Genomic DNA, 22,911 nt, shown 5'->3' on the forward strand with positions numbered 1-22,911 from the left:
AAGGCAAAAAAAAAAAAAAAGGTCCATCACAAATTACCCTTCTAAAAATTCTACTTTCACCTTTTATATTTTAATCATTCACCTTCTAACCCTTTTACCGCCACATATCCCTTCCCAAACTCTCATTACGCTGTCGATCCCTCCCTCCCTAGCCAGCCTCAGTGACGTCGAGCTTCTTCTCCATCAAGAACGTTAGTTTAGAATAAAAATAACCATCCACATACCTAGTAAAATAAATATCCAGCAAATATCATTGTATCTATTTAAATCCAATCCAGATATTTATTTCTCCTGCAAACAAGATGTTTATTTTTCATACAAATAGGATATTTGTTCTTAATGTGAATCACATCCGAAAAAGGAGAAGAAGAGGAAGAAGAGAAAGAAGAGGAGCAGGAGAACCACGGCGGCAGAGGGAGGATGGCGACAAGACAGCAGCAGCGCCGCCCACGAATAGCGAAGCAACAGCAACGGCACCCATGGAACGTGAGATAGTCGCAGTGGCACATGGGAAATGCGCACGACGGCATCACTCGTGCGGCAGCAGCCGGCAGCGGCAACCTGAATGACGACGCCAAGCGGGGCTGGTGGTCGACGCAGTGACGGCGTCAAGAGCTCGACGACGACAATGATAACCGTTGATGGAGAGATCGATGCTGGTAAAGAAGCTGGTGGAATGCAAAACGGCAGTACTAAGAGGAGATGGAAGAGAAGCTGGTGCGGCGGCGGGGGTGGGGGCGGCAGTGTTCTTCTACATCTAAACGACTATCTCCGACAACGACGGTGGAATATGGTTGTGGACCTGAGAGGGATTGGCGCGGACGTTGAAATTACGATTATGGTAGAATTTGGAATAACCGTATGTAGTGTGAATGTGTTTAATTGCTAATTCTAATATTTTAAATTTTAAAATTTGATAATAATTATTTAATTAATTAAAAATTTAAATTTTAAGTCAATTTTATTTTTTTTAGATAGTTGTTTACATTGTTCACTATATATATTGTTCCTCTATACTTTTCCTTATATTATAGGCTTGGAACATGTCCAAACCTCATTTTAGAATAATGACTATGTCAAGTTTTATCTATTATAAATAGATGCATATATTTACTCTTCGTTTTTGCTTGTTAATATATTATTGAGTGACATCTTATTCTTAGAGAAAGGCCTACATACAAGTTTTAATTAAAGATAGCAAAAAGGTTAAAAGCCAAGAATGTATGTTTATTGATCGTTAATTCAATCTCAGAAGAAACAACTCAAATAATACAATCTGCATTCGAATTTGACAAAAACACATGACTAAATCTTACTATCATCATCAATAAATAACAAAATGCCAACTTTGCCCTTTATTCCACATGAGTTTTGTTAGTATTTCAAATGGACAGTGATCCTCAGCAATGTCTCAGCACCATTAGTGGCAATCTGCCCTGGTGGTATGAGACTCCTAACCTACGCAAAGCCCTTAGCATTCTTGAACTTCCCAGTCCCACCGATCACTGATAACTTCGACATGGCGCTCCCAATCTTGAATAGTCCGTACAAGTTTAAGCTGTCACCATACTCCCCTCCTTCAAACAGTGCTGTGAATGCCATCATTTGCCGGCTCCCATCTGCAAAAAAAAAAAAAAGGTCCATCACAAATTACCCTTCTAAAAATTCTACTTTCACCTTTTATATTTTAATCATTCACCTTCTAACCCTTTTACCGCCACATATCCCTTCCCAAACTCTCATTACGCTGTCGATCCCTCCCTCCCTAGCCAGCCTCAGTGACGTCGAGCTTCTTCTCCATCAAGAACGTTAGTTTAGAATAAAAATAACCATCCACATACCTAGTAAAATAAATATCCAGCAAATATCATTGTATCTATTTAAATCCAATCCAGATATTTATTTCTCCTGCAAACAAGATGTTTATTTTTCATACAAATAGGATATTTGTTCTTAATGTGAATCACATCCGAAAAAGGAGAAGAAGAGGAAGAAGAGAAAGAAGAGGAGCAGGAGAACCACGGCGGCAGAGGGAGGATGGCGACAAGACAGCAGCAGCGCCGCCCACGAATAGCGAAGCAACAGCAACGGCACCCATGGAACGTGAGATAGTCGCAGTGGCACATGGGAAATGCGCACGACGGCATCACTCGTGCGGCAGCAGCCGGCAGCGGCAACCTGAATGACGACGCCAAGCGGGGCTGGTGGTCGACGCAGTGACGGCGTCAAGAGCTCGACGACGACAATGATAACCGTTGATGGAGAGATCGATGCTGGTAAAGAAGCTGGTGGAATGCAAAACGGCAGTACTAAGAGGAGATGGAAGAGAAGCTGGTGCGGCGGCGGGGGTGGGGGCGGCAGTGTTCTTCTACATCTAAACGACTATCTCCGACAACGACGGTGGAATATGGTTGTGGACCTGAGAGGGATTGGCGCGGACGTTGAAATTACGATTATGGTAGAATTTGGAATAACCGTATGTAGTGTGAATGTGTTTAATTGCTAATTCTAATATTTTAAATTTTAAAATTTGATAATAATTATTTAATTAATTAAAAATTTAAATTTTAAGTCAATTTTATTTTTTTTAGATAGTTGTTTACATTGTTCACTATATATATTGTTCCTCTATACTTTTCCTTATATTATAGGCTTGGAACATGTCCAAACCTCATTTTAGAATAATGACTATGTCAAGTTTTATCTATTATAAATAGATGCATATATTTACTCTTCGTTTTTGCTTGTTAATATATTATTGAGTGACATCTTATTCTTAGAGAAAGGCCTACATACAAGTTTTAATTAAAGATAGCAAAAAGGTTAAAAGCCAAGAATGTATGTTTATTGATCGTTAATTCAATCTCAGAAGAAACAACTCAAATAATACAATCTGCATTCGAATTTGACAAAAACACATGACTAAATCTTACTATCATCATCAATAAATAACAAAATGCCAACTTTGCCCTTTATTCCACATGAGTTTTGTTAGTATTTCAAATGGACAGTGATCCTCAGCAATGTCTCAGCACCATTAGTGGCAATCTGCCCTGGTGGTATGAGACTCCTAACCTCCGCAAAGCCCTTAGCATTCTTGAACTTCCCAGTCCCACTGATCACCGATAACTTCGACATGGCGCTCCCAATCTTGAACAGTCCGTACAAGTTTAAGCTGTCACCGTACTCCCCTCCTTCAAACAGTGCTGTGAATGCCATCATTTGCCGGCTCCCATCTGCTGAACTTGCAACATAAACCCCCTGAGCCTTCCCAACTATCTGCGATCCCAACTCTGGTTGCACCGTCAAAACGTCATCGATCACAGTTATTGTGCCGAAACCAAGTCCCAACCCATCAGGTCCTAACTGTAACTGTCCGATAACGTTTGGAAGACTCAAATAAATTTAAACAATCTAAAATTATCTTATTTAGCATTTAATAAATACTGTTCCATTAGAATAATTATGTAATTTTAGATGTAATAAGCATAGCTACGTAACTAGTGTATTAATTCATCTACGTACCGGAGTAAATTTTTTTCACCTAATACTTTACATATAGCGTATTGCGCATATTCATTTCCGGATCAAAACTTGCTGCGTTTATATTATAAGCATGAAATTATAGATATTAAGTTAAATAAATTAACTTAGTTATTATCTCTCTAACATTACCATTTGCCGCAAAGGTGGTGCCAGCCAAGCCGGTGCCGAGGGAGTACCAAAAACGCCATTAACAGTGGGAAGAGCACCGTTGGCGTTGGGAATGGGAGTCCCACCTTATGGGGTTTTGAATCCTATTGGGGTTGCAAAAGGAACTTGGCCACTGTAAATGTTCCCAAGTAACCCAGTAACTGGTCTAGCTGTTGGGTTGCTTCCACCAAGAATGTCATGCATGAACAACTCGAGGATTGGTTCTTTTCCTGTGGCTTGAACAGGGTTAACTGCAGCCGTGGCATTTGGCATTTGGCATTCTTGCCATGATTGTTAAAGAAATAAGCATCATTACAAGGGATAATAGTGTAGATAATGCTCCCATGGACATATTGCCTTGGATGAAGAGGCTCTGATCTATAATTCTATATAGATGTTTTCTATGTTATTGAAGAATGGATTATGTTGGACTGGATGATTGAAATAAAATTCGATTCCTTAGCTTGGAGTTATATAGTATGGAAATAAAGACATAAGAGTGCATGGGCCGAAAGTAGTTGACTTGTGAGACATGGGATCGGTGTAATGAAGTTGTTTTGAAATTAATATTAAATTAAGTAGTAGATTAGTTGTAGCTTGACCAAATTGAACGAGACTCAATTTTCAGGAATAGTGAACTCTATCATCAACTTTTCTTTTCTTTTAAATGCTGATATCATATAGTTAAATATTGAGGAATAAAATTATATATTTATATGTCTGAAAAGTGTTTTAGAATATCTCTATATGACTTCAAGATTACAAATTCAAATCATAAAAATAATTACTAATATAATTATTAGGTTAGACGGTATATTTTATATCTTTGAACTACAATTTTTTTTCTCAAATTCTGATTCAACATAGGATACTTGTGAAATAAAAAAATTCTTAAAAAAACTTTACATATTTTTTTGAAAATTAAAGTAATTGTAGGGGTCATCTCTAACTCTTTCCTTTATTACTTCATGGACCTTACAGAAGGGAAATCTTGTTGCTATTTGAATTTGAGTATTGGCGCTGACCTGCACTAAATAAAATCCTATCAACTACTAGCCACTACTTGTGTTTTCATCATATTATTTTAACTAATGCATTATTTGGATTTAAATGATTCAAAATGGCATAACTTAGATTTTGGAAGGATTAAGTGAGTCAAACAGAGGCCAATCCTAGGTTTAAATAATATCGCATTAGTGTTGATATTAACGATGCTATATATTTGTAGAACTTTTTAGAATTTTCATGATCTAGTTCTATAAAAATAAATATCTAAATATTATGATAGAGAAGTTTAGAAGTTAACTAAATAAATCAAGTACTAGAAATATTTAAAATTTGAAATTATCTAGAATCAACTTATAGAGCTTATAAATAGGCCATCATAGAATTTATTGTAATTAACTAATAAACATATCAAATTCCACTAGCATTTGTACTCTCTTTTTAACTCAATAAAAAAATATAACTATTAAATTTCTCAAACCATTTATTTAAACTACTTATTCACCAAAACTATCCTTACTACAATATTCAAGTCCATAATACACTAAACTAATATCAAACTATTTCATAAAACTAACAGTAGCATCAGAGCTACATTCGATCATCTATTGGGCGTAAAATCTTTCTTTCTAACTTATCAACTATACATATCTACCACATTATAACCCACTCAAAAAATAAAATTTTTTCCATAACATGACTATCTCAACCATCAATATTCCCATGTCCATATTGTCAGAAGATAATTATGAAAATTGGCATTCTCAAATAAAAACCTTTCTACAATTACAAGACTTGTGGAATGTTGTTCACGAAGAGTTTATCATGCTAGAAAATCAAGCAACATTTTCTGCTGTAGAAAAGAAAAAATTTAAAGAAGAGCAACAAAGAAATTATATTGCTCTATGTTTTCTCTAACAAGCTGTAACATTAAGGATGATTTTGTTTAAGAGATAATTTTAAAAATAATTTTAATATTAAGGATGATTTTAAAAAAAAATTAGAAATAATTTTAATTTTCACACTAAACCATATGAATCAAAACAGTACTTATTCCAAACAAATCCATAATGAACAGAAAATATGCATCTACTTATATATCTTTTCATTTGTCTCTTCACTGCATAAGTCTATACTTATAGTTTTTTATCTAGGGCTTTCTTGTACATCTATAGTTTAGATTGCATTCTTGTAAATTTGAGGATAATATATGTTGAATTGATAACATCTTTTGAAATAACTCAAAACCAAGATAGCATTTTGAGCTAAGTTATTAAGTTTACAGACTTCTCAACACTATTACTGTGTAAACATTATGGGTCTTTGTATTTTACAAAATATTTTCTGTAACTTAATCCTATAATGATATTTATTCTTAAGAAGACTTAAGAAAAAAATTTCTAACATTTTTAGATCACTACAAGAAAAACACCCATTCAGGTACACTTGAAAAGTGTAGCCAAAAGTGAAAAAAAATGATGCCTTAGACTACGGCTACGCTTTTTGGACTACGGCTACGCTTTTTGGGGTGATTCCTATTCGGCCGTTGCCTATTCTCAAAGGCTACGCTTTTCTGCACCAAGGGCTACGTTTTTGGCGTTTGAGAATATGGTGCGCTTTTCAAGTGATGCTGTCCAGGAGCAAAGGCTACGCTTTTCAGTTTCCATTTTTACCAGAATAGGCTACGCTTTTCAACGCTATTGCATCACCTGTAAAGCGTAGCCACATTGTATACCATGGCTACTTTTATAAGTATAGCCTTAGGTCCCTCGTTTTTTTTTTTAAATTAGTCAAAAATTATAAAATAAAAATAAATACATAATAATACCATACAATATTCTTTAAATAATAAAAATTATCCTTTAACAAAATATATTTATAATGAACTAAAAATATTGGGATGATCATAAATGAGTATTCATACATCTCACACTAAATTAAGCATACCCATATCAAAATATACATTAGACCACTTAGAATTTACTACTAATAAACTATAAAAACCAAAATACTGTATCCTACATAAGTATCTTCTAATAAAAGTTATTAATCTTCTGATAGAAGAGAAAAAAATAAATTGATGTCAAATAGAGCACCTAACATCTGCGACTGAATTGAACACATATTGAAGCAAATTCTTAGCTTCTCCCATTGAGCGCAACTGATTCCGGCGTCCTCTATTCGTAAAGGCCCGCTCTCGTTTTTTGCCTCGAAAAGCTGAGAAGTCATTGCCACAAGTGAATTAGATGATATGCTTAACATGCCTTTAAAGAAAAGAGTGCACGTGTCAGCGATCATTAGTGACATAGTAGTAAAATTAACCTACCAACTTGACTCATAGTGATATCTTTCAAGAACTAAATTGAAAGTATTGAATTTTTAATCAGTTTAATGAACCATATCGACTTATGTGTGATTTTTGATAATCCAATTTAAATATTATCTCGTGAATCAAGTCACGTAAGACCAAATAGGTTAATTGACACTACTTACCAATATCTTCAATGATAGTTTTTCATCACTTAGAATAGGCAATTTGCTTCCGAAAACTAGCTTTGATACATCAGGTGCCTTTGATGACCTGCATTATTATCCAACAACTCATATATTTGTCACTTTCTCCTAATAAAAGAAGAAACAAATATGAATGATGATGATTCATTAGTTAATAGTTTTTAGGAATAAGCTACGCTTTTCAAATATAGCCTAAAAAAAGTGTGGCTGAATGGGTATTTTTCTTGTAGTGGATGTTGAAACTAAAGCAAGTGCCAACTTCTCCAGTTTTAGATATCGAAGCTCGACATGCTAAAGAAATATACTGGTGTTGAATGCGATTTACCTCTCTAACTAAAACGAAACTAGCAACATAATTATTGACAGATAAATATAGATATAGAAGCCTCCCAACCACTAGACGATGCAGGAGGATATATAGTAGGTGTAGATAATATGTCTATTAACTCAGCAAAAGCATGCTTGCAATCCGGATTCCAACAGAATTCTTTTTGCTTATTTGAAGTCTAGAAAACTTATCTAGGCAATGCGTGAGCCGATGTAAAAGTGGGACAAAGATGCTAGTTGTCCAGTTAACTATTGTCAGACATCCTTCAAGGGCGGAGGACTTTTTATGTTTAGCATATATAGCATGCCACATGTTAGGATTTGCTTTAATGCCTCGGTTGGTCAACATAAAACTTAGGAACTTTTCTCCCTAGTCCCTTATGCATACTTCTTTGTCGAATATGATACTCTCTTAACTATGCAAATATTTTTAATTAAAAGGTCAATAACATGACTACTCCCCCATCATTGTTTTGGTGACTATGTCCTCAACATAAACCTCAATGTTGCGGCCGATTTGATTAGCAAAGACTTAGCTTTATGAGACGTTGATAAGTTATTAATTGCATTTGTAAGAATAGATGACATAACTTTATAACAAAAATGATCGTGTTTAGTAATAAATCTAAATTAATCTTAGTCATCATGGTGCATTAAAATTTGATTATATCTGTTTTGTCAATTTTTAGCAAATCGATAGTGGTTCGATTATAATGGTCTGGGAGCGAAATTTACTTCTTTTTTTGCAGGTACCAGTTCTATAAGTGCATCAAAGGTTCTCGAATTAGACGAGTATTAAAATAGAAAATAAGTTCGAAAAAATGCCAAAAAGGATAAAAGAAGCGTAAAAGAAAAGATTCGAAAAGTAAATTGACTGAAATCGAAATAGTTTGGATTGAATTTAAACAAAGCAGTAAAATGCCTTCGACTGAATCAAAGGACTTTTGACATAGAAATTAAAGACACTAAAATGTAAATTGGACAAAGAAATTAAACATTGCTTGAAAGATAAATTGGACAGGAAAAGTAAAGTTTTACAGAAAGTGTAAATGGAAATTAAAGACAATGGAAGGAACCCTACAGAAATCGAACTCGAATGCAGACTCAGAAATTCGTTGGGGATGTGAGTGTGCTTGAGTGTATTTTTGAAGAAAAGTTCCAACCCCTATTTCTTAGAACTTGCTAGTATTTATTATCTACTTTCTATAACCGACCATTAATTGCATGGTGCTGCCTTGTATGTGCATTCTTTGGTAACCGTTTTCTCTTTTGCTAATGAACGTTACCAATAAATTCCCAACTCAGAGAAAAGCTTTCAACTTCCTTCTTTGTATAACCGCTCGATTTCCCATTTCGAAAGCGCCATTCGATCCTCTATTCGAATTATCTTCCCGATTCACCAAGGTATCAAAATCAAGTACACGTCAGACAACTTCCATTTAACACTGGTACATGTGTCTTCGATTTCTGCTCCCTTCTTAATATCTCTCCAACATTTCGAGTTAGCTTATTCTTTCGAAAGAATATCTTGATCAACAAATTGCCCCCTAGGATTAAAGAAAAGCAAGATCGGGCAATTTCATCTCTAATTGAAGCGATCTCTTCAGATTAACTTGAAAATCTAGACTTTATCTTTAGTAATGATAGGGTTTGATAGTTTTCTAATTAATTTGGGATGTTCATCAATATGACATGTCCTTAATAGAACCGATCTTCTTCTCGATTCTTAACAACCTAGTCCCTCCTGAAATAAGATAGTAGTGGTTTTAGCTTGTAGTTCTCGTGATGACATGCTATTATGTTATGTAGGTTTTATCTATTTGATAGGACTAATAAGAAATTTTACACTAAGCCATATTTATGGGTCAACGTATGTGAGGGATCAACCTTAAGTGAATACATTGGTTTCTTTCTTGTAAGGAGGTAGGAAAGGATCCAGAGTTGCCTAAGGCTTTGAGAGCCAGGATGCTTGTTTTTGAAGATGAAGTAAACATGGTCATAGGCCAATATCTCGGTGCTGTTGAAAATATGGATGAACACTTTACCCTAGTTGGTCGCCTTGACTAAACTTTCTTATACCCCTTAAGTAAGAGGAGGAATAGGAATAGACATTCTCTGAATAGTAACACGATAAGGCCAAAGATCTACCCAAAGTGGGAAATTAACAATTTGATTCTTATAAAGGCTACAATCTTCAGTCCACCTCTTGACATGGAGGACATAATTTTTGAACAACCATGGAGATCTACATTCAATCCTTATGACATCTAGGTCTTTAGAGTAAAGGAACTGGAATCTATTGCTACCCTTATCACTCACATGAAAAACTTCAAGTTTACTCTATATGGCCCGTAGAGCATTCTCCATAGTTCCTATAGAGAAAGGTTTGTTAGCAAAGAGTTTGCCAATGAGACCATTAGCACAAGCGTTAACCCCCTTTGAGATATTCCCTTTCTCCAATAGCACCACCTCCTCCTTACTATTATTCTCATTACAGTCATTATGTTCTTCTGTTTCAGCCATACTAGTGAGAATTCAAATACTGTAGACTCTCCTTTTATAAACGGGAGTTTACATAAAATTGATTTTACAAATTTGATTTTGATGAAAAGTAAGTTTGTGTTGACGTGATTTATGTTTGGCAATCTTTATATTAAAATGGATTATAATAAAATAAATATTGTTTAACAAGTCACATGTTGTTATTCTCCAGTATGGAAATTGTTTCCAAGTATTCAAAATAAATTACTTACTAATAAGCCTAAGAGAAGAAGATCATAATGATAAGAAGAGGGTCTTCTTAAATTAAATTCCTTCTGCTGAGCAAGTTGGGATGCAACACTGTGATCAAAGTAGTAAAGCACAGCAATCATAGTTGCTGGTATAAATGCTCCAATTATATAAATAAGAGGCACATTCAACATATCCTGTAAAACCCAGCATAAGCTAGAATTAGACTCTTTCTTTCTGAAATGATATTATCCGTTGTCAACTATAAGAAAAATATATGCATCAAAGTAATTAGAGATACCTTGATTACAGTCCAATTTGAGTATGCACCAGGAGACCATGGATTTGGACTGAAAAGCCGCCTTGGGATTCCCCTTGGAACATTATTGGCTGGTATGTAAGACACAGCAGTCCACATAAGAACCATAAGAGGAACTCCATAATCAGCTATAAATCCCCTCAAGCAACCTATAAGATAATGTTAATCAGCCACTACCACAGAATCCAATCATCATATTGCATTAAGGAAAGCAATTTTGAAAGAATTCAAAACTGGAGCTGACTAGAAGACTAACAGACAGAGAAGGACATGAAAGTAGTTTGTCTAAGCTTAACCAAACTTGCAATCTAACTAGCAATGCTTTAAATTTCCCATTGAATCCTACATCAGAATTCAGAAGTTTGCTCAATACCTGTGCCATAACGCCACGATCTAGCTTTACGACTTCTTAATGCAGTAAACAGAAGGCCAAATGACAAAACCAAGGCGAACATTCCATTCCCAAACAGCCAAGAGGATTGGTGTGCAATCTGATTGATACCTTCTCTTTGGTGTGGTACACCAAACTCCTCCACTAGCCCCTTGAAGATGGAAAGATATTATTTAATCCTTTTATTCAACTGGAGCATCATTTTGCTTGATTATGTAGGATTCCTATCTACTAACTAACCAAGTTGTATATTACTCTGGTACTTACCCTTATGGCCTGCTGCATGAAGAGCATTGCGATCAACAGACCGAATAGTTCACCAGCAAGGCGTGTGAATCTGTTAATAATAGAGCATGCACCAAGGATGGCCAACAAAAACAGCAATAAGGCAGTCCAAACACATACCCTAAACATCATTAAGATAGTAAAGAATAGTTCTCAAGGCAGCATTAAATTCCCTCTATACTAAGTAATCACTAAAAGGATATCAAAGAATACCATCCAGCCCAAGCGAGGAACAGCCTTTGCCCCAAATCTTTTCTATCCTTTGCAAAATCGTATAGGAATGTATACATCAGAACAGTTGGCTCAGCTACACCTAGTATGAGGAGAGGTTGCCCTCCAAGGATTGCATGGACAATGCCACATAGCGCAGTCGATGTTAGGGTCTGCACTGCAGTTAGAGTTCCATCTACAACATATAACCAATAAAGCATTACTTATACGAACCAAACAAAAGGATCATGAAAATATTAAAACGGAGACTGAACCTGAAAAATAATTTTGTACCAGTATTTCTCTCTAATTGCTCCCCAAAAGAGATAACAGGAATAGCTGATGCAAAAAATATGTATGTAGTTGGGGCAAGGATCCTACACAACATAAACATGAAAATTAAATCTTTGACAAAGCTTGAATCTGCACCATTTGCATAATATCACATACCTGATGCCTGCCTTGAATCCACTGGTCCAATCTTGCTTATAGCAGAGAATTCTTCCTTTGAGATCATTCTTGATCCCGCGAAAGGGAACAAATGTTTCTTCCATGAAGGTCTTAAGTTATCCGTTATAGTACAATGAAATGAAACAGAATATGTGATTCTAAGATAACGAATCACTTCAAAGGACTTGAGAAACAAAAATTGTGATCAAAGTTGTACATTTGGAAAAAAAAACTCAATCAAAAGTTTAGGCTAAGAAACCAGAACCCTATATGCCATACTCTTCCTAAAGAGGAAAGCAGGGGAAATGGATGTCCATTTGTCATGATTGAGGAAAATAAATAAATGAACCAACTTGGATAATTTACATTTCATAGAACAATAGGAAGAATGAATAGATCATATTATCTTAATAACAAAATGAGTTAGTAATTGAACCAAAACGACACGGATTTTGCACAACTCTTCTAATAGTTACCAGGGTGATGGAAAGTTTCGCTAACCTGTATCCAAGTTACATGACACACCCACCAAACTAAACTCAAATTAAATGAACATAAATTTCTAACGGAAACTCATCATTGCCACATGCATTAGTTATAATTTCAGAAGCATTTGAGGATAACAGAGCGGTTACACATTTACACGAGGAAGATGGCGCAGTTGATCAGAACTAACACTTTGGAGTAACTTTGGAACAAAATGAGGATAGAAAAAGGGTGCTTTAATAATAAAAATTCAAAATTACTTAAAACTTTGTGTGTTTTGCAAGGAGAATGGAGCATACCAGAGTCACAAGAAGAAGATGAGGAAGTTACATGACGCTAAGACAACAAAGAAAATGAAGTAATGGTTGGTGAGGCAATGAATGAGCAAAGCGTGAGGATAAATATAAATATAAATAGAAAGCAGAGAAATGATATGGTGTTTTTGGTGAGAATGTGGGTTAGCGAATGATGAGTTGTTATATATAGTGTGACTAGTGAGTGAATGAATGAATGAAAGAAGATTGAAGTGGAAGCAGCCGAAGCAGCGCTAGGAGTACGACTACGAACTGTACCATGAAAATGGAATTGTGACACAGAAATGAAGAACCTTTCTGCAAACCATGTTTTTAATTTCTTCTATTTTTCTAGACAGTATAAACGGGAGTTTGTATAAAATTGATTTTGTAAACTTTATTTTGATGAAAAATAAGTTTGTGTTAAAGTGATTTATGTTTAGCAATCTTTATATCAAAATGAATTATAGTAAAATAAATATTGTTTGAATTACACTACTCAAAATTATTTTTGGTTAAAAAATTACTAAGATAGACATCAACTTAAATAATTTTTATATATTATCTTATCATTTTAATTTAAATATTTGAATAGATCTTACTAATTAATTTTATAATAAAATTAATATTTACTTACTAAATTAAAGTAATATATAATAATTAGTAAAATATATTTTATACTAAAAATAAAAAATATATGAATAAACTAATAGTTTAATATGTTAATGTAAATAAATATTAAATTAAAAGATAAAACACTAATAAAATACATAAAAAATAATATCTTATGCAAAATTAGTACATAACAATACCATTATTTCTACTGCATGTAATTAATAATTTGATCCTTAATTGAGTCTCGAATACGATCTATTTCTACAAAAGAGCTAATAGTTAAAGTTTATCAGAATTTTCATCAACATGACTATTATCTTCCACATCAAGAATATTTGCATGTGTCATATTGATTAAATTCAGTATCTGTTTCAAAGTGTCTTCTAATAAAATTATGAATAGCTATAGTTACACACACTATGTGCACTTGAATTTCAATTTTGAACTTAGGTATGTATCGCATGATAGCAAATCTTTTATTTTACACTCTAAAAGTCCTTTCTATTGTGCATCTTAAGCTTTAGTGATAATAATTAAACACTTCTTATGATTTATAAATCCAGAAAAATGGCTAAAATATGCAAGATGATAGTGCTCACTTTTAGATGAACCAATATATCCCTTTGGTATTGGATAACCGGTATCTACCAAATAATATTTACGTAATGAACAATAAAATTAGTTACATATCATATGATAACCAAGTAAATATAGCTTATTTGTAAGAATATGATAAAAATTAATCTGGAGGAGGATATGAAAAATTTATGGTAGGAATTGTAATAGCATTGTCAAATATACAAGCATCATGCACAGTGTCTTTCCATCCAAGTAAAGCAAAAATAAAGCACATGTCCAATCACATATAACTATTATATTTTGTGTTAGATATTCTTTTCTTCTAATAAATTTGGATCGATCACTTGAGCTAATTGCACATGAGATATGAGTACCATCAATTACTCATATAGCATTTTTAAAAAAATGGCAATACAGTTGGTCGTTTTTATTTTGCTATGAATATTCTGAAACTTAGGATCCAATAGCTTAATATATTTTATAAACAATCTCAAGCAAGAAACCAATATCTCATGAAAATGTCTATTTACTATCTCTTTAGAATATTAAAATCTTTCTTTGTATCATCTTATTATCCAATCCATGACCAACCATATTTAAGAACATTACAACCATTTTCTGAACTCCCATCCGCCTTGTGTATTTTAATCCATGTTCAACTAATTCAGCACAAAATTAAAAAAAAAAATATATTTTTCCATCCAAAATATTTCATAACAACGAATGCCATTGTCACATAGAATTTTTTGTACCCATAAATAATTCGTTTGTTCACTAGTCCTGCATGGTTCTTTGCATAAATAATTGACTGCATATTGACCAATCAACGCAATAACATTTTTAATCTCATGTGTATCTTTTTCTATAATGAAAAGTAATTTTGATTCTTCATTTTGTTCTTTTTCATAATCTTCAAACAAATACTCCATGTTCATTCCAAATTAATTAACAAAAATTTAGTCCTAGATAGAGATATAAATAAATTATTATGAACATAACAATACCAAGATAAGAAATAAATTATATATAATAAGAACAATAATTAAGTACCACAAGCAATTTATTATAAAATAACACATAAGCAACACAAAAATTTTCTATTGGCTAATCCTAACATAACAAGAAATTCATGGTCCAATTAAAATAAAGTACAATAATAACTTAATTAATTTTGCATGAATGGTAGTAGATTATAAGCTGCATATTTGAGCCAATCCAACAATCCTTACACAATATCATTTTAAGGATACAAACATTTTTCTAGCAAGCTTAAATATCATTAGTTGACAACAACGATTATAAAAATCGAGATCACTAGTGATAGTTTCTATCTTCTGAATCTCAGCCATTACTTCTCCAATAGATACACCAGGTACTAAAAATGTGGACATAATAGTTGAGTATGATTCAGATGCAGAAACAATTCTACTTATTGCATCGCTTTGAGGGAGGGGTTTTAAAATTTTTCTTCTTCTTTTCTGTTGTTTCACAAACCACAGCTCTCTTTTCTTTTTTCGTACTCTTTTGATTATTATTATTTTTTAAAAGAACTAAGATTTACTTGTTGAAATTAAGTACTAATTCTTATACTAGCATCTATACCTTCTTCACTATCTCCAGAACCTTCTTCTATATTAACATGACCTTCCTCAAAGTATGGTCGATATCCATCACCATATTCTTCTATGCCACTAGGTAAAATTCTAGATGAGGGAGCTCAAGCAAATTTGTCATCGGCCATAACATTTTTGAATAATATAGTTAACTCATCTTTAAAAGAAAGTCTTTTATTTTTGAATTTTTTATATAAGAGATTTTTCTGTATATGTACAGCTAATCAACACAACACTCGTTATAAAAAATAAACTTAAATTTTTTTTCCTTAATAATAAATTACTATGTACCAATTGTTTTCTCTTCCACCATTCATTTGGTGCATCAATAGTGTGTTTAGTATAATCTCATTTTAAATCCAATTTTTTGCCAAAAAATTTATACTATACTGACCATTTTGTCTTAATATTGTTCCACTTATTTTTTAATTGAGTTTTATCATATTGTTTTGTAGATTTTGTCCTTTTTGATAAGATCATAATTCATATTATACAAAATTTTGATAATAAACATAGTATATAAGAATTATAATTACAAATTTTACAGAGCCAAATTAAAAATAAAAAAATTCATACAAAACAAAGATAAAATACAACAAAGAACAAAAAAAACTCATACAAATAAGAAAGAATAAAAATTCTATAAAACCAACAACATACATCATATGAACAAAATAAACAATAAAAGATAAATAAAATTCATATGAATAAAATCAAATAACAAAAAAGCTTTCATACAAAACATAAATGTAGTGCAGTAAAAAATAAAAAAAAAGACATTTAATTTGAAATAGCATAATTTGTGATTATAATTAATATATGTATTACCCACAAATAAGTTAGGAAATCAAATAATTTCCTAACAATCTCCCACTTGGGCTATACATGTATTATTTCTTGACATAATCACATCTTTATAAACTTTATGCGCGCATCTGAATGCTATTTCTCTCATTACTTTAACAATCTGGTCCGTCTCATACATTAGATATGGAACTACCGCAGCTTTTATCACATTAAATGCCGTGACTAAACCACGCCAATCACCATCCTAATATACTCAACAACATAGATCAAATTTGGATGAGTAATATGAAAATTACATGCCAAGTGATCTCATGTATGTCTATTTTCAGCTGGTCCAACTTTATTGAGATCAAACACAATACAAATATTGCAAAATGAACATTTCACATAACATGAAATAAACCATCAACTTAATTCTGCAGAAAAATAACTCAATATCTGTCATAGGACATATAACATAAACTCCCACTAAACCAAGGCATCACAAATATTGACACCTATCCGAGTAGTGTGCTCATGAAAGACTTTAGGGATCAATCCCTTGGTTAATGGGTCTGCTAGCATATACTCTGTTCCTATATGTTCTATGAAAATCTGTTTTTCTTAAATTTTCTCCTTGACAACTAAGAACTTGATGTCTATATGCTTCGATTTTGTCAAGCTCTTATTGTTGTTGGAGTGTAATACTGCTGACTTATTGTCACAGAATATCTTTAACGGCCTTTCAATGTCTTCTACTATATGAAACTCAGTGACAAAGTTTCGCAACCATATGCCATGAAATCGGAATCAGAGTACCTAATGATCTCCAAATTTTCTGATCTCCGATAAATAAGCATGTAATCCTTTGTTCTCTTTAAATAACGCATTACGCGTTTAACAACTATCCAATGATCCATGTCCGGATTGCTCAAGTATCTACCCAACACTCCCACTATAAATGATATATCGAGATGTGTGCAGACTTGAGCATACATTAAATTCCCTAGTGCTAATGCATAAGGTTTATCATGCATTGCTGTCTTCTCAAAATCATTTTGGGGCATTGCTTGAGACTAAACTTGTCTCCTTTAGCTACGGGTGTGTCCATTGGTCTATAACTTTTCATGCCATATCTACTTAAAATCTTTTCGATATAGTTCTTTTATGATAATCCAAGAATACCTTGAGAGCGATCTCTTAGTATCTCGATTCCTAAAACAAAAGAGACATCACCAAGATCTTTCATTTCGAATTTGTTCGATAGATTAGTTTCATGCAACAAGCCTATATTGCTACTGGCAAGTAGAATGTCATCAACATGTAAGACCAAAAGGATGTATTTACTCCCACTGAACTTGCAGTATACACACTCGTCTATCATATTCACCTTAAAACCGTGAAGTAATGACTTGATGAACTTGTGATACCATTGACGGAAAGCTTGTTTGAGACCATAGATGGATTTTCTCCTTTCTCTATTGGATCTCCTTAATGACACTTCTTGAGGTTGTTGAGCTTGCTGTATGGGTTGGGGTTGAGGAGGATTCTCATTATTTTCCTGTACTGTAGCAGTATCTTGAGCAATAACAATATTCTCATTGTTCTCTTGTACTGTAGCTGGATTTACAGCAGGATTCTCATTGTGCTCTTGTACTATAACTGTATCTTGAACAATAATAGGCACAAGGTCCTGATCATTGTCAGTTTATAGAATCCTCATCAAAAGCAACATTCCTAATATTTCCTTCCCCCCAAACTCAACATCCTCAAGAAATCTCGCATTTCCTGTCTCAAAATAGACCTTGATGCAGGATTGTAAAACTTGTACTCCCGTGAACACTCAGCGTAACCAACGAAGTAGCAACTAATTGTCCTTGGGTCCAATTTTCTTTCATGCGGCCTATAAAGTCGCGCCTTAGCTGGACATCCCCAAATATGCAAATACTTTATATTGAGCCTTTTCCCAGTCCAAATTTCATATGGGGTTTTGTTAGCTGCTTTGCTTGGCACCCTATTAAGGATGTACACTACGGTCTTTAAGGCTTCTCCCTAGAGTAATTTAGGCAAGGAAGAATGACTAATCATACTTCTCACCATATCTTTAAGAGTTTGGTTCCTTCGCTCTACAACACCATTCATGCTAGGTTTGCCTGGCATGGTGTATTGCAGAACAATACCACACTCCTCTAGAAAAAGAGAAAAAGGTCCGGGACGTTGCTCACCTGAACGATCATATCTTTCGTAGTATTTACCGCTACGATCAGATTTGACAGCTTTAATTTTCTTTCCAAGTTGAAGTTCAACTTCAGCTTTGAAAGACTTGAAAACATCCAAGGCTTGAGACTTTTCATGAATTAAATATAGATACACATAACGAGAGTAATCATCTATGAACGTAATAAAGTACCATTGTCCATTCCAAGAGACAGTAGGAAATGGGCCACATATATCGGTATGTATCAGTTCTAAGACATCTTTAGCTCTCTCGGCACCTAATTTCCTTTTGTTTGTCCTTTTCCCCTTTATGCACTCAATGCAGACTTCAAAGTCCGCCAAATTTAGGGGTCTAAGAATTCCATCCGACACGAGCCTCTGAATTCTCTGTTTAGAGATGTGACCTAGGCGCTTGTGCCATAATGATGCCGAATTCTCATTTAGTTTTTGTTTTGTACCTGTTTGCAGTATTTCATTATTATAGAAATTTAATTCAAGCCTATATAGATTATCCACCAAATGACCAGAGCAAATATTATTCGAATTATAGAAGAGACTGACTTTATTGTCTCCGAACGAACAAAAATAACCTAATTTGTCCAAACGAGAAACAGAAACTAAATTTCATCTAAATGACGGTACATAAAATGTCTCTAATAAATCCAAGTAAAATTCACTCGTGGAACATAATCTAAAGGTTCCTATAGCTTCGACTGCAACTATATTGCCGTCTGCCACATAGATGTATCTTTCAGCATCACTTGGCGGTCGGTTCCACATGCAACCCCTTCTTTACACGCCAGGTGGCATATTTGGTACAATCCTTCTTCATGTGTCCCACCTTCTTACAGAAGAAACAGGTTGAAACTTGATCCTGTTTCTTAGCTTTTTTCTGCTGAGAAGGCACATCCGCAGTAGTATCACGCTTTCTTTTATACTGAGAAGATGAAGCCATGTGAGCACTTTCAGTCTTATCTTGCTGTAGCCTCTCTTCTTCTTGCACACAGTGAGATATAAGCTCATTTAAGGACCAAGTGTCCTTTAGAGTGTTATAACTCACTTTGAATTGCCCAAAGTGTGCAGGAAGGGAAATCAAAATGAAATGCACGAGTAAATCTTCAGACAACTCTAACTTTAGTGCTTTCAATTTTGAAGCAAGATGTGACATTTCCATAATGTACTCCCTTATGTTCCCTTTACATTCATACCTCATGGAGACAAGTTTGCTCAAAAGACTACTTGCCTCCGCCTTTTCATTCTTAGTAAAGAATTTTTCAACATTCTTTAGGAACTGTTTGGCATCTTTATCCTCAGTAATTGAGCCCCGAAACGCCTCAGGATTGAGCGTTTCATGATCATAATGCGCGTTCGATTGGATCTCTCCCACTTCTCTATTTTAACCTCGTTGAGGTTTTCCGGAGTGGAAGTGGGTTTCTCCTCTCGAAGAGCTATATCTAGATGCATACAACCGAGGACAATCTCCACGGTATCTTTCCAAACTTTAAAATTTGAACCATTCAGCATAGGAATACTGCTAATTTGCGCAGAAACATTGGTAGCTAAAGCCATAGTTTCTGTATTAGAACAAAAGAACATGTAAATATTAATTAATTAATGGGTAAAAAATCCATATTGAGATATCCAGTACAACATTAATTTTCAATCTTTGGATAGAAAAATTAACTGTAAGTGATACTCTCATTGCAGTAATCAAATATTGTCAAAATTCCTGTCACACATTAAGTCTTTCTTTGGACCGACTTAATGCGCACATGGAAATTTAAACTTCGCAACCTATTTATTACCGCATATATTTTCTATTAATTGGCCAGACAATAACCTTTCTTTGGGCCGATTATTGATCGCATAATTAATAGAAAATAAACAAAAGTGTGCAATGCTTATTATTTGGCCAAACAATAAACTTCCTTTGGGCCGATTATTGTTCGCATAAATAATAAGCATTACTTTATTTTTAATTTGTTACCCAAACATCTATTTATTTTCAATATGTGTACGTAATTCGGCCAAATATAGACCTTCCTTTGGGCCGACCAATGTTCGCATGAATTACATAACACCATATTCCTAATGTTTTAAATAAATCAATTTTCACAAAAGAGGCTATTTTGGCAGCATAATGTTCAATCAATTTATTTTAAAACCAAATCTTTATAAAATTAGTGGGTACAATAATCCAAATTGTTACTAGTTTCTTTATGTAACAATTAAATAATATTTTTTATTATTCAAATATTATTAATATGTATACATAACTTGGCCAAATATAAATTTCCTTTTGGATCAATTAATATTCGCATAAGTTATATGGGCTGGGCTACACATACAAGCTTACAAGCTTACAAGTTGGCCCAGCCCAAACACAAGTCACGCGCATCAACACAGATTACATGGAGCGTCACTTCACGCGCTCAACACAAATGGTTACGTATGGGATGCCACACATCTCTTGAGTGATAAGTTCAGAAACATGACTGAGGAGAAGAAGGCAATTGTGAGGGATCTCGGATTCGGTGGAATGATGCACATCCCACCACTAAGGGTGGATCACCAACTCTTAAGGGAACTGGCAAACAACTTCAAATTTGGGGAGAACAGACTGAAGACAGGATATGGTTCTTTCCAAATAACACCAAAAACAATAGGTGATGCGCTTGGCATCAATGCAACAGGTAACTAGCTCAAAATTATAGGTGTATATTAAGTTGATGCTTGGGTGTATTTAAGGTTGATGCTTGAGTGTATTTGAACCGACTTTGATACTTTGTTGTTTTCCTTTTTGTAGAAAATCTGTTTCCTGAGAAAGTTGAGTATAAGAAACTTTCTGATGATGACAAAATAATTTTTAGAAGATTCCAGGGAAAGACCCTCAAAAGTCTTACCGATGAAATGATGGAAATCGGCGTTGGCAACGAAGAGGAACGCCTGATGTTCAAGAGGATATTCATCCTCTACATACAGATGGCGTTCCTTTTGCCAACGACGATAAACAAAATATCACCCGTGCACCTGGTCCCAATTTTTAAGATGGACGGCATATCGGAGAGAAACTAGGGGGGCATGTTTTGGCCTTTATGATCAAGGGCATCACAGACTACCAGGAGAAGAAGAAGAAGGCAATTGATGGCTGCCTCTTTGCCCTGATGATAATATACTTTCATCTTTCAGAAAACAAAGGCAAGAAGAGGGCTGAAAAACCACCAAAGCCTTGGATTGCCAACTGGACTAAGGAGCAGTTGGTGGAAAGAATGACTGCAGAAAGAGAGGAAATTTTGGTAAGTAAACATAATATGTTGCTTGTATTTTATTTACCTGAATGCTGCTAGCTAAAATATCTAATGTTTCAGGGGATTGTGAAGATGGCGGAGACAAGAGCAAGAGAAAAAATGAAAAAAAAAAGAAAAAAAACAAGAAATCAAAAAAAACAAAAAAAAGGAAAGCGAGTCCAACATCGTCTTCGGAGACAGAAACAACTACTGACAATGACACTTCTACCTCTGAGTCTGAGACTCAAAAAGACTCAGAGGATTCACCAAGAAAACAACCCAGCCCTTCTACTTCAATTCTGTATATATTTTTTTTAGAAAAAAAAGCCCTTTATTATTTTATTCAAGAAAAAAAAGGCAGGAAAAAAAAGCAAAATCTGCAAGTATGTAAGTTCTCAAAAAAACAAAGCATGTCTTCTTTTTGAATTGTTCGGGTGTATTTCTTGAATTTCTTTGGGTGTATTTTAGGTTGAGTCCGGCTGATTCGAATATGATGGTTGTGAGGGAACAGACACTGTCGGATGCGCTTGCAGTGTGAGTTTTCCAAGAATATTTCAACCTTATAAGCTTATTATTTTCAAAAGCGTTGTTAACCTTTCATTTTTCTTCTTGTTTAGAGTCCCGATTCAGGTTTTTGTGCCGGCATCCCAAACAACCACTGAGACAGATTTTGAACCAACCCCTATGCTACAGATTGAAGGGACTACAGAAACGTAAGAAATAGTATTGAGTGTATATTTGTTTAGAGTTTGGGTGTATATTTGCTAACAGTTTGGGTGTATATTGTTCCTGATTAGTTTTTTTTACGCCATGATTAATTTTTTGTAACTGTGCAGCACTCCTGAAAACCCTAAACAACTTCAAGAGACCATACCCACGCTTCCCTCAGCTCCAACTAAAATGTAAGTTCATCAGACTAAAATCAATCTTTGCTTATCATCCGTATATTCTTATTCTTATTCTTATTCTTATACATGATGACGCAGTCATCCAGACGCAGAAGACGCTGCTGCCCTGTTGATGATGGCACGGACAACATCCTATGTTCCTAAAACAGATCCAGGGGTGCCATCATTCAGCCTTGGATTGACTGATTCAAGCCAGGAGGGGG

General features: G+C 34.3%; 2 protein-coding genes, 1 long non-coding RNA gene and 1 pseudogene across 6 annotated transcripts; 2 read left to right on the forward strand and 2 right to left on the reverse strand.

Moving 5' to 3' along the window:
* LOC107621952 lies at nucleotides 1,649-4,279 on the reverse strand (annotated as a pseudogene).
* On the reverse strand, nucleotides 10,259-12,981 carry LOC107620143 (boron transporter 1). Of its 4 annotated transcripts, XM_021113408.1 has the most exons (8): nucleotides 12,710-12,980; nucleotides 11,925-12,034; nucleotides 11,769-11,851; nucleotides 11,478-11,670; nucleotides 11,247-11,385; nucleotides 10,962-11,130; nucleotides 10,571-10,737; nucleotides 10,259-10,466 (listed from the first exon to the last, which is right to left on the reverse strand). In XM_021113408.1, exons 2-8 carry the CDS (start codon nucleotides 12,026-12,028, stop codon nucleotides 10,275-10,277), a joined length of 1,047 nt encoding a protein of 348 aa, XP_020969067.1. In that variant the 5' UTR covers nucleotides 12,029-12,034; nucleotides 12,710-12,980; the 3' UTR covers nucleotides 10,259-10,274. The 4 variants fall into 4 exon arrangements, with proteins under 4 accessions (XP_020969067.1, XP_020969069.1, XP_020969066.1 ...); XM_021113410.1 differs by lacking the exon at nucleotides 11,769-11,851 and having other exon boundaries at nucleotides 12,710-12,981; XM_021113407.1 differs by having other exon boundaries at nucleotides 11,925-12,980.
* Nucleotides 21,005-21,588, forward strand: LOC110268353. Its single transcript, XM_021114449.1, has 2 exons — nucleotides 21,005-21,206; nucleotides 21,320-21,588. Exons 1-2 carry the CDS (start codon nucleotides 21,005-21,007, stop codon nucleotides 21,586-21,588), a joined length of 471 nt encoding a protein of 156 aa, XP_020970108.1.
* LOC110267605 lies at nucleotides 22,269-22,665 on the forward strand. The gene is made up of 3 exons (XR_002355415.1): nucleotides 22,269-22,334; nucleotides 22,418-22,513; nucleotides 22,637-22,665. It is a non-coding gene; the product is annotated as an uncharacterized LOC110267605 (long non-coding RNA).

This window comes from Arachis ipaensis, chromosome B10, assembly GCF_000816755.2.
Source record: "Arachis ipaensis cultivar K30076 chromosome B10, Araip1.1, whole genome shotgun sequence".
NCBI classification, from domain to species: domain Eukaryota; kingdom Viridiplantae; phylum Streptophyta; class Magnoliopsida; order Fabales; family Fabaceae; genus Arachis; species Arachis ipaensis.